This window comes from Monodelphis domestica, chromosome 1 (assembly GCF_027887165.1).
Source record: "Monodelphis domestica isolate mMonDom1 chromosome 1, mMonDom1.pri, whole genome shotgun sequence".
NCBI classification, from domain to species: Eukaryota; Metazoa; Chordata; class Mammalia; order Didelphimorphia; family Didelphidae; genus Monodelphis; species Monodelphis domestica.
In genome coordinates this window covers 388,264,298-388,276,560 of record NC_077227.1, presented here as the reverse complement: position 1 = coordinate 388,276,560, position 12,263 = coordinate 388,264,298, and the positions used below count along the sequence as shown (strand labels likewise).

Here is a 12,263-nt window from a genome sequence, read left to right as displayed (position 1 = left end):
ATAAAATGGACATAATATTAGTACCTTATGTGGATTGTTGAGAGGAGAATGCTTGGAAAATGTTAAGGTGATATAGAAATAGAACCCACTGTTTTTAATGGATTGAAAGACTTAGAGGAAATGGCTCTTTAGGGATTGAGTGAATTTAGATGGAAATTACCTTCTTTTCTTGTTTTAGCAGAGCTGAGGATAAGCCTTCCTTGATCTGTAGAGGTCTTTTAGAAGACAGCATTAAGGTCTTTAGCAATTAGTGACCTATTGTTGTCTAACCACCACAGGGAAGTAACTCACTTTAAGGCTTATTGCTTTTTTTTTCTTCATTTAAAAAAAAAAACCCTTACCATCTGTCTTAGAATCAATACTAAGTATCCATTCCAAGGCAGAATTTCTGTAAGGGCTAAGCAATTGGGTTAAATGACTTGCCTAGGGTCACACAGTTAGGAAGTATCAGAACCACATTTGAATCCAGGATCCTTGGTTCCAGGCTTGGCATTCTAGCCACTGAGCCACCTAGCTGCCCCACTGCCTTTCTTTCAGAAGAGGGAGAGAAAGTAATTTAATGGAGATAGAATAGCTGAACATGATATAAAAAGAGAAGATTGTCCTGGCCGAGGGCTGGAGCTGAGCTAGCCCTAAAAACACTGTGAACAACTTGGTTGTTGCATGAGACATATGGTCACTGATGTCACCATTTCTTGTGGTGTAGTTCTCCTGACCTACTCTGTGCCAACATCCCCTCCTCCAACCTCTGCCAGTCCTTTCCTGGCTCCCTAGCTTTGCTTGCCCCAAGAAACTCTGGCTTGCCTTGTGCAGCTCTCAGCTTAGAGTCACAAGTTGGACTCTGACCTCTGATCTCAGGAGGGTTCTTTTCTTCATGTTAATAATAGCGTTTAATCAGCCCCAGATGGAGTAGTAGATGCTGGACTTGGAGTCAGGAGGATCTGTGTTCATATCCTATTTCCAGCACTTATGGATGTGTGTGATCTGGGCAAGTCATTTAATCTCTTTGAAACTGTTTTCTTCTTTGTAGAATGAGTAGCTGGAATTGAGGCTCTTTAAGGTCCCTTCCAGTCCTAAATTTATCCATTTTGTGATCCTGGGGATGATAAACAGGGTTATCTTGAAACGACTGCTTTATGCTTTTGGATATTTTAATTTATTTTTTTCTTCCTTGAATAATCAGGATGAAATTATTTCAATTCTGTTTTGCCTCCACTGGGTGAGAGGGGAAAGAAGGGATACCCAAGTGAGGGCCTAAGGAATTTCTGGAAGCATAGAGGCCCTGGCATTGACTGTGAGAAAGAGGATAAGACCTGGACCTGAAAGGAAACTTAGAATTTTATAAAAAGTGGCTCCCGGACCCAAAGTCACCCAGGTAGTGGTCAAGCCTTGGACTTGCATCTTTTGTCTCCACCTTCGTGCTCCTTCCATAACAGTGCATGATTGCCAAAGTTATGGGTATAGGGAGGTAACTCTCACAAACACTACATGAGGAAGGTCATGTAATAGGGTAGAAAATATACAGAATTTAGAAGCAGACCAGTTGACCTTCAATCTGAGTCTTACCACTAGGTAAGCTGTGTGACCTAGGCCAACTTCCTTCTTCTCCTCTGAATCTTTGAACCTTCTTTATACAAGGCTGTGGTGGAGAGAACATTGAACTTGGAATCAGAAGGATCCAAGTTCAAAATCTGCCTAAGACACCAGTTGTGTGACCTGGGGCACTTTGTCTCTGAGTCTGGTGGGGCACATTATTTAACCTCTCTGATCCTCAACTCCTTATTTGTAAAACAGAAATAATAATAGCACACAATGAGGTCTTTGTCAGAACCAAATGAAAGAATGGACATAAAACTTTACAAGCCTTATATCAAGGTAGGGGGAGCTTCTTTATAAATAGGGATGAATATTATTACTGTGTTCACTCCTTTCAGGCAAGTTCACTCTTCTTGATTCCATTTGGTGTTTTTGTGGCAGCAATACTGGAGTGGTTTGCTATTTCCTTTTCTAGCTCATTTTTCATATGAGGAAACTGAGGCAGATAGGATGAAGTGACTTGGCTAGAGTCACAAAGCTAGTGTCTGAGGCTAGATTTGAACTCAGGTCTTTCTGACTCCAGACCTGGCCTTTTATCTACTGTGTTACCTAGCTGCCCCACTGATATTAGTTGTAGTACAATAATAACAGTGAGGAAATTTGATTATAGTATAGAGGAGATCCTTGTCAAGGTATGGTTTGGACTGAGTGGCCCTAAGAGCTCTCAAAATTCTGTGAGTCACATTTGTGACTAAATGGTCTCTAAATACTTTCCAGCTCTGATGATCTATTACTCCTTGCTGTTCTGGGGCATTTCTTTGCATCTGTAAAATCACTTCCTGAGGTTCCTTACATACCTAGTAAATGACTGTGCCCACTCCTCCCCTGTCCTCCTCCCTCCCTCCCACTTCCCATTGGATAGATAGACAGACAGACGGAGAGCTGTACAATATCTTTTCTTGGTCGCGGTTGATTTTGTACATCTGTAGTTAGCTTTTTGCGTCATACAAAGTTGGGATTGGGGATGGGGGGAGCGGCAGCCATGGCTTTAGGTCAGATTCAGGGGGGGTGGGAGAGAGCCCCCTCCCCCCAGGCACTGACACATTTAGGGGTTGCGGGGCACAAGGACACAATTACACACAAGAGGGTTGGGGATTGGATTGTCTCTGAGGCTGGGGAAAGCAAGATGGTCACTCAGCTTGGCCTAAGGCCCCCCACCATACACTTCTTCCCCCTGGGACCAGGGCCGAGGGGCCTCTGGGGAAGGTGGAGGTAGAGGGTCCAGAAATGGGGGGAAAAGGTCCTGCCCCCAGCTTCCAGATGGACTCAATCAATAGGGAGGCTATTCCCTATTAAAACTATTTCCAAAACCCCTCCTCTTCTCCCCAGGTTCCTGGAGTCAGTTACCCACAAGCCACTTAGTCCTGGAGAAGTGAGTCTACATCTTGGATTAAGGGCAGGGTGGGCTGTCAACCTGGTTATTTTACCTCTTGTCTCTGTATGGATCTCAGGAACCAGGCTGCCAGGGGCAGACTTATTGCCTAAAGAAGTATGGCATTGGGACCCTACGTTCTCCAGATACTCTGTGTCTTAAATATGGCATCCATCAGCCTTTCAGCTAAGGTCCCAAATGGGAGATTTGGTCAGCTACAGAGTATGTGTGACACATATGTACATCATATGAACTTCTTTATATTCCCCTACCAATGTATTACCTACATGGCACCTCTTTTCCTTATGGCTTATGTACCGTGCACACGTTATATCATGCCCAGATCCCTTCTTGACCTACCCACTGAGGGTGCCTGGATTAGGCAAAGCTTGACTGGGCTTAGAGGTGTCCTTGCACTTACAGTTCTTTGACTCTTTAGAAACAGTCTGCTGGGGTATATCTTTACCCTTGATCCTGTTTCTTAAGGAGTGGTCCCCAAGGAAGCCAGCACCTTGGGGTGGTCAGGACCTCCCAGGGCAGCTGGTGGTTGAGTCCTGAACTTGTAGGAGGTCTGGTATGCATGTGGAAAGGTCTTTGTGGAGAACTAGCTACTCTCAGGGGCCCATCTCTGGTTGCCAGTATGGCAGCAGCAGCAGCAGTCCTGTGCCCTGAGGGGGAGGAGAGGAGTGCTTCAGGAGCCCAGATAGGCCTTTCCAAAGGGTAAGAGCCTAGGCAGCTGAAGGCCTCAGGACCCTCTCCACTAAGGAGGGATACTATCCTTTCTACACCCAGAAATTCTTTGTATTCCTTTGCAGACCTTTTTTTTTTCTATTAAACATTTTTTTACTTGAACTTATCCCTTTTAGGTCAGTAGACCTTATGTGTCTTGGATTCTTTTTGTACATGCATCTGTGAATCCCCTTGTATTTCTGCAGATCCCTTGTGTATCTGGAAATTCCTTTTAGCGACTTTGGGTTTCTTGTATAACTGGGCTTCCCTTTGTATGTCTGTAGACCCTATGTTTGACTGGGAATTTCTAGACCCTTTTCTTTTCCTGAAGATACCTTACATACATTGGCACTGGTCCCCAGAAGTCAGAGAACCTCTGGAAAAACTCCCTGGAACTCATGATGAGTACAGATGACAAGAGCTACTAACATTCTCTGAAAAGAGGCAAATGGCTCAGGGACTATCCAGTTTCTGGTCAGTTTTCACTTAGCCCAGCTTACCCCTCACCTCTGGCTCCACGAGACCTTGCAGCGTGACCATCTTACTCCGGCAACCATGGACAAGCAGAGACAACAGTGGGGTGATACAGCAGTTGAGGGGGTTAAGTTTCCCCCATTACAGAGACATAACATAGACACACTCACAAACACGTGACCCTGGGGGCCAGAGACTGGGGCACAAAGAGGCAGGGGAAGGAGTTTGGAATTGGGGGGGAAGGGAGGGCCTGGGGGCTGGCGAATCAGATCACCCCAGGACAGAGAGGATGAACAAAACTCCCTTTGTGTTTTTCTTAAATCTATGGTTTTTTTCCCCCCTCATCTTTAAAGTATTGCAGTCTAACTGATATGGCTTTAACTATTGGAAACGGACAGAGAAGACACGACGTGAGCTGCTTTCTCTTCTGAAATTAAAGGAAAAATTCTCTAAAATGAAACACCCCAGAATAAACTGGTGTGATGGTGAAAAGTGGTGGAGGGGGGAGGCGAGGGGTGGGCATAGCAACCCTCTTTGAGACATCTCCCTCTTCCACCCCTCTATCCAGCATGGCTTCTCTGTTATATGGGCAAAGGGCAGTCCTGTTCCTCCCATGGCCACCCAGACCAGTCTGGGCTTCCCAGGACTCACACAGGATTCTCCCCATTCACATCCAGTGAAAGAGGAGGGTGACAAAGGCTTGGCTCAGGGAGCCAAGGGGAAGAGGGAAGGTCTTGGACTGTAGGAAAAATTTCTCCTCTCACATCTGTTCCAGGGGTGGTGATGGGATGGGCGTGACTGTTCTGAGAGAAGAGAAAAGGTATTTCCCAGGCCCGGCCTATACTCTCAAGCATCTAGTCAGCCAGCAGTGTTACACATGCATTTTCACACACACAGAAACATACCCTTGTAATGACTCTTCCTCATCCACACAAACATTCTCTAACACATACCATTTTAAACACATAATCTAACACACACATACCCTCTCACATCTGTGATACAGATACACAATCCCTAGCACACATACACACTTTCTAAAACACACACCCACACCATCTCTACATACATATGCGTATCCCCAGCATTCCTATAATCTCTAATACATACAGTCTGACACGTCCATACACACATCCATCTTTATAACAGATTCACACCATCCCAACTACATACATACCCTTACTGCCACCATTACGCCCATTCCACTCAGGCTCATACATACTTACACATTCTTTTCCCCAGTAATTCTCGTGATGGTGGTGAAGTGTATGGGAAGTAGGACAAGCTATAGTAAGATTGAATCAGGTTGATAGGGCCTTCCTTGGCACATCTGAGAGGAGAATTTTTTCCTGATCATAAAACCAACCAATAGATGGATGGACAGATTCCTGTTTTGGAGCTTAGCGGGTAGGTGGATAGGTCCTCAGCTAGAATGAAAGGGCAACAGCTCCGCTAGGGCTGTCTTCTCCCATGAGATCAAGGCTACACTGAATGTGAGCCTGTCCTCAGTGCCCCAGCATGAACCCTGCTTGTGGGGATCCCTCCTAGGGCCTCCTGGGGCCCTGGAAGCGTCTGGATGGGCTGAGGGGTGGGGAGGGGAGCAGCACCTCCTCTCCCTTTGGTGTTCTCTAGTTGAAGACTGATGCTGCCTGATGGCTCCAGCTGTTAGTACATGTCTGGAAGGGGCTACCATATTTTGGGAAAGAAGTCCAGGCTGGGGAAGGGAGGGCCCATCATGCCTTTTTAGGAGAGAAGAGGTCAAGCTACCCCCTTCATAGGCTAGGCTCCACAGTGGCTACAGGGATGTGAGTGGAGGCTCCCTGGGGTACAGTGGGGTCACAGGGACAGCCTTTTATTGTGCTGTGGAAAGGATCTGCTCCACTGAGAAAGGGATGGGAGTCAACCTTCCTGGTAGTTCCCTGCCCAATCTCTACTCAGCAGCCCCTCAGATCTCCAGAATACTCCTTTTGTTAGGGCACAAGTCCTCTCTCTACTTCTGGGCCTATCCAGATCGTTGATGACAGGGGAATAGGGGAAGACTATGGATCCATGAGCCAGGGCTGGGGACTAAAAGACTATTGATAACTCCCACAGTCAATTGATCTTTCTTGCAACTCCCAGGTCTATCCAGGAACAGGGAGGGACTAGGCTAGGAGGGATTCTTCTTATCAGGGTAAACTAAGTCCCTGGAACTGAAGTGAGATTGAGGACATAAGAAGGGAACAGATATATCTGGGGATGGCTAATGGGCTCCCAAATGCAGGACCCAGTGCTGGCCCATGCCCCTCTATCCTTGGGCTATGTTGGGCAGGATTGGAATGTGTTGGGTGTTTTGACCCATTGGGGTTGGGGAACAGGGCTTAGAGCTCCAGTGATCTCTAGGAGAGTAGTAGAGGAAGAACAGGCAACCTAACCCTCCTCTCCTATACATCCTTCCCCCAGGGCCCACTAGGCTGGCCCTTTTCCCCACCCTGGCAGTGGAAATCATGCTCAAGGCATGAGGAATGTTCCAGGTAGGAAGAGGTTCAGGAAGAGTGTGTGCGTGTGGGACTCAGTGGTCAGACCTTTCCTCCCACTTCAGCACATCCTAGGCCTCTCCTGAGGTCATCAATTGTTTGGTCCTAATTTCTGGCCTTCAGCCCAGGCCAGCAGCCTTCTTTCCTTAGGGCTTTTCAAGAGGTCCAGGGCAGTGTGGGGGCAGGGTACAGCACTGAACAGGGAAGGAATCCTGGGAGTTTCCAGCCTAAAATGAGGGGGTTGGGTCTCAGTTCATGTGAAGGGTGGAGGGGGGGGGGGGATGAGGCCAAATGAGGTTTGCCCTTCAAAATTCATTCTGAATGGAAAGTGGAAAAAATAAATAAAAAATAAAGTAGGATTGTTGAGAATGGAATGGAGTTGAGGCCAGGGTTACTTCTTGAACATGTCCTGGAGAGGTCCAGGTAAGTACTTGAGAACGGTGTCAAGGATGCTCTCTTCCTCCTCCTCCTCCTCATCCCCACAACCAGCCGGAATGGCTTTCTTAGGGCGGGTCAGGCTGCCTTCACATGGCTGCTCCAGGGCAGCCTTCTCTTCAGCCTCCTTTTCCTCCTTCTTCTTCAGGCCATACTGTATAAGGAGGAAGAATTGGCAAAGGGGGAACCCAGCTGTGAGGCCTTCTCCAGTACTACTGGCCAGGTCAACTTCAACTTATTCTACCACCTGTGCCCTTGCCATAAGAGCCCTGGCTTGGTTATTAGGCTAATAGGATTAGAAGGGAATGTAGAGATCACTTAGTTTGATCCTTTTATTTTACTGAGGAGGAAACGGAGACTCAAACCAGGTTATTGGCAGGAGTAGTAAATAGAAGGGGCAGGATTCAAATTCTGATTCTCTGACTGCAAATTCAATCCAATATCTTATAACCAATAGGAGTCCTAGCTTGGTTGAGAGGAGGGGGATGGTGGGTTCCAAGCCAAAAGCTAAGAACAGGATATCCTCCTCCAGGAACTTGCTCTCCAAGGACTTCCCATATACTGTCCTAGGAATTATTGGTTACAGGGTTGAGAAGGGTATCAATGAGGCTGGACTGGGAGGATATGTGATGTTCTCTTCCCAGTAATCATGGAACCAGCCCAGGTTATATGAAAGAACATCAGAACAATATTTTAATCCTGGCTCTGGTAATAACTCATTTGTGTGACTTTGGAAAAATTTTATCTCCTTTTTGAATGTCAGTTTCCATATCTATATAAAATGGGAATATTAATATTTTACTCTAGCTCAGGGGACTTTTGAGAAGACCAAATTAGTTCTTTGTAAACTATGAAGTGCTATATCAGATATGAGGAATGGTGATTATAGGCAATTCTTGGGAAAGGTAAAGGAAAGGAAGTGGGAAGGACAGACTGACCTTGTCTCGAATTTGCTGCCGAACCTTTTCCCGCTCTGCCTCCATGCGAGCGTGCTTGGCTTTGCGTTCTTCTTCCTGCTGCCGTAGGGCTTCCTGCCGCTCCTCCTCTTTCTTCTGGGCATCTGGGTCCTTTTCCTCCTCACCCCCCAACATTTTCCCCATGTCTTTGGTGGCCCCTGTGGAGCAATAGGAGGGAAGATATGAATCAATCTGAGGGAAGGGAGAGCCAAAAGTGAACATGGGAAAGGTAGAAGGGAAGAAAGAACTGAGGAACGATAGATGGATAAAGAGAGAGAAGGGCAAATCACTAGAAGGAAAAATGCAGTGAAGAAGGAAAAAAAAGACTAGAAGAAAGCATGAAGGTATGGAAGAGTGGCTAATGAGAAGGGTGGATAGAGGAAGTAATGGAGGACTGGAAGAGTGAAAAAAGGAAGGCAAGGAGAGAGGAAGAGGTCCAATGAGAGATAGAAGAAAAGGCAGAAGACAAATGGAAGGACAGAAGGAAAAAGGGATGGTGAGGTGAAACAGAGATATTTAGTAAGGCAGATGTAATAAAAGGGGAGGGAAAGTATATTGCATGTGTTAGAAAAGATATGAAGAAGATTTTTGAATTTGAAGGGACTTGGCTGTTGGAGTTTGAGGATTAAATGAAAGAAAAACGGAAGTAATATCCTTGTGATCATGTATTACAGACTGTCCAGCCACTTAGAGGATATCATAGTAGACTCAGAAGGTGGAGGAAATAAGGAAAGGAACAACTAGCCAGTATAGAAAAAAATTCTGACCAACAAAGAGGAATGATAGAAATTTGGAAGGGAGTGACCCTGCCATCCTAGAGTTTGTAAAAGTGAAGGAAGGGAATATTTTCATGGTCAAATGCACCACATTTTCAAAAATTCAGAGAAATGATAGACATGAGTCCTTAACAGGCTACATAAAGCAGGATGGGAGGCTTTCAATAATTAAATTATAACAATATAATCATGAATGATTTCAATGAGGAAAAAAGAGGGAGCTCTCAAAAGAATCTAATGTGACTATACAGAGAGCTCTCAAACAGACAGATTTATTAAACACAAGTACAAGAACAGAATTATAAAACCTATGCATTGGAATCACTCTAATAGTCATCTGGTTCAATTATTATCTGAACAGGAATACTATCTCTGTACCTGAAAATTGGCCATCAAGATTTTACCCGAAGACCTTTCAATCGTTGTTTTGTCCTTTACCACTTTTTAAGGCAAGCTTAGGGACAGAAGGCATGCAACCAGTAGGAACTGAATTGAGAACATTTATGTAGATGTCTGGGATTCTATCTAATCTTGTGAGAAAATTTTCAGGTAGAGCGAGGTATAGTTTAGTTGTTTCAATTATGTCCAATTCATGACCCCATTTAGGATTTTCTTGGTAAAGTTACTAGAATGGTTTACCATTTCCTTTTCTAGCTCATTTTTCACACGAGGAAACCGAGGCCAACAGGGTTAAGTGACTTGCCCCAGGTCACACAGCTAATAAGAATCTCAGGCCAGTTTTAAACTCAGGTCTTCCTGACTCCAGAACCAATCCTCTATCCACTGTGCCACCTAGCTGGAGTAAGGTAAGGCCTGATAAAGTGGCTTGGGAGGACTGAATTATGGCAATTATAAGGTCTGACTTTTGAAGGACATGAGAATGGCCTTGAAGACATTAATTTTGAATGGTAAATATAAAACCTGAAAGTAGGATGATAAGTGGAATTAGAGAAGAGTATATATTGAGGGTATGAGGTAGGAATTCTCTTAAAATAAGATGGCAGCTGGCTATGCATCAGGGATAGTTTCAAATCTAGAGTGGAGAAGAATGGGGCTTATGTATCCTGGAAGTGGTACTGGTCACTCTGGTCAGATTATTTAAGGGGGTGGAGAAATGGCAGCTTGGTATAGTAGAAAGAACATTCAGCTTGTCAGAAGACCTGGATTCGATGACTGCCTTTACTACCTTAAAACACTGGACAAGTCACAACCTCTATGGTCTTCAGTTTCATTATCTGTAAAGTGTTAAATTAGATGATCTCGAGGGTCCTTCTGTTTCTGACATTTTATGTTCTAAGGTCTCTTATAGCCCTGATGTGCTGTAATGCTGTGGTCCCTGGGCTTAGTAAAATGATAATTCAGTGCTCTGCATATTTGTTATATTTTCTTTTCTTTTTATCTTCTTGCTTTTAAGGGAAGAAAAAACTCCATCAGATTTTTTATTTTGGGTAAGCTGATTTCAGGCTAGGCTGGGTTAGGCAAGCTTTGGTAACAAGAGAGAGAGAGGGGTTGGGGGAAGAGGGGGAGAGGGAAGGAAGGAGAGACAGAGACAAGGAGAAGCAAAGAAAGAGACAGAGAGGGGGGGAGAGAGAGAGAGAGTGAGTGAAAGAGAGGGAGACACACACAAACACAGAGAGAGAGAGAGAGAGAGAGAGAGAGAGAGAGAGAGAGAACAAAATTGACATCAAGAGCCAGCCAATTAAAGTCAATGACTGTCAAAGTGACAGTAGTAACTTATATATTCTAATTCATAAAACAAGACTTGGAGAATCATTGAATATCCAAGCTGGGAGTGCCCTGGAACAGTATTCATGCCAATCCTCTCATGAAGAAAGTAAGACACAGGCAAAGGAGCTGAGCTGCCCAATGTTACAGAGCTAGCAAATGGCAAGGCATGGACTTGAACCTAATTCTCCTGACTTGAATTCTTCTATGATTGCATCACAAAGGGCTTGATCCCTTTTCCTACCCAGGTTTAATATTCCCATTATTACACAGAGACTGATCAAAATTGGGTTTGGAAGGCTCAAGTTCAGAAAATGCTGAGGTTCCTGGAAAAATGCTAGGACTTTTGAAGCTATATTTAGGGTTGTTTATAGAAGATGGCATAATGCTAATAGATGATAAGGAAGTCGAACTACTTGGTTTCAATTCTATCAAATTTTCTAGCAAGAAGGATGGTCTTCAAATGGGAAAGGAGAGAAAACAATTCAACTCAATTTATCAAACATTTTTTAAGTGCCTACTATATGCAAGGCATTATGCTAGGTACTGTTACTAGAAAGCCAAGAATGAAATAGTTCCTGCACTCAAAGAGCTTATATTCCAGTTGGGGTAAGGGAAGAATACAACATATGCATAGATAATGAATATGAAGTATTTCCAGGGGATAAAGAACATTAACAACCAGGGGGTTATGCATTAAAAAACTGGAAGAGAACCTTTGGTATCATCTCTTACAACATCTTCATTTTGTAGATGAAGAAACTGAGATCCAGTGAAGAGATGTGACTTACCTAAAGCCACATAGGTAGTAAGTGGTAGAGCCCAAATCTTGACTTCAGATCTACAACATGCTGCTGCTACTTCTCAGTTTTGATTTATAAACAAAGTGGCTACTCCCTGAGGATCCATGCTTGTCCTTATGCTATTTTACATTTTTATCAGTGACTTGAGTAAAAGCATTGATGTTATGATCATCAAATTTGCAAAAGATACAGATCCAGGAGGGACAGCTAACACAAGAATGGCAGAGTCAGGATCTAAAGGTATCTTGATGAACTAGAATTTTGGACCCAATTTACTTAAGATGAAATTTGATAGGGATAAATCTAAGGTTTTGAAGTAGGGAACAACCTCCCAGTTTCCTAGTATGAGATGAAGGAAACATGAATAGGCAACAAATATTTTGAAAAAGATCTGAGGGTTTAGTGGACCACAAGCGCAAATATGAGTCAGAAGTATGACATGGCAGCTAGAAAAACTAATGTGACCTTGGGCTATAGTAGGAGGAGTGCAGCGTCTAGGAATACATAAGAGGTAGCCCCTCTATCCTTCTCTCATCAAATCCTATCTGAAGTATTGTGTTCAGTTCTAGGAGCCATGGTTTAAGGATACTGATAGGGTTTAGAGGAGGGCTACAAACATGGTGAAGGGCCTTGAGTACATGCTATACGAAAATCAGGTGAAAAGAATTAGGCTTTTTAAGCCTGGAGAGAAGACTTGATGAAGGTGGGGTGGAGAATGACAGCTGTCTTCAAGTTTTTGAAGGGCTATAATGGGAAAGGACTAGACTTGCTGTGTTTTACTCCAGAGGACAGAACCAGAAGGAAATGGTGGAAGTTACAAAGAGGTAAATTCTGCCTTGATGTCAGAAGGAAAAAAAAAACACCCTAAAACAATTTCCCAA

General features: G+C 44.2%; 1 protein-coding gene across 3 annotated transcripts in view; it reads right to left on the bottom strand.

Annotated features, from left to right (window-relative positions):
* Positions 1–2,476: 2,476 nt before the first annotated feature.
* CPLX2 (complexin 2) overlaps positions 2,477–12,263 on the bottom strand; it is an 82,818-nt gene continuing 73,031 nt past the window's right edge. For all 3 annotated transcript variants that reach the window (XM_007474100.3, XM_001370828.4, XM_007474101.3), the window contains 2 exons: positions 8,061–8,236; positions 2,477–7,276 (listed from right to left, as the gene is read on the bottom strand). In XM_007474100.3, coding sequence (XP_007474162.1) covers positions 7,079–7,276; positions 8,061–8,236 — 374 coding nt within the window. In that variant the 3' untranslated portion in view covers positions 2,477–7,078. The remainder of the gene's footprint in view (positions 7,277–8,060; positions 8,237–12,263) is intronic.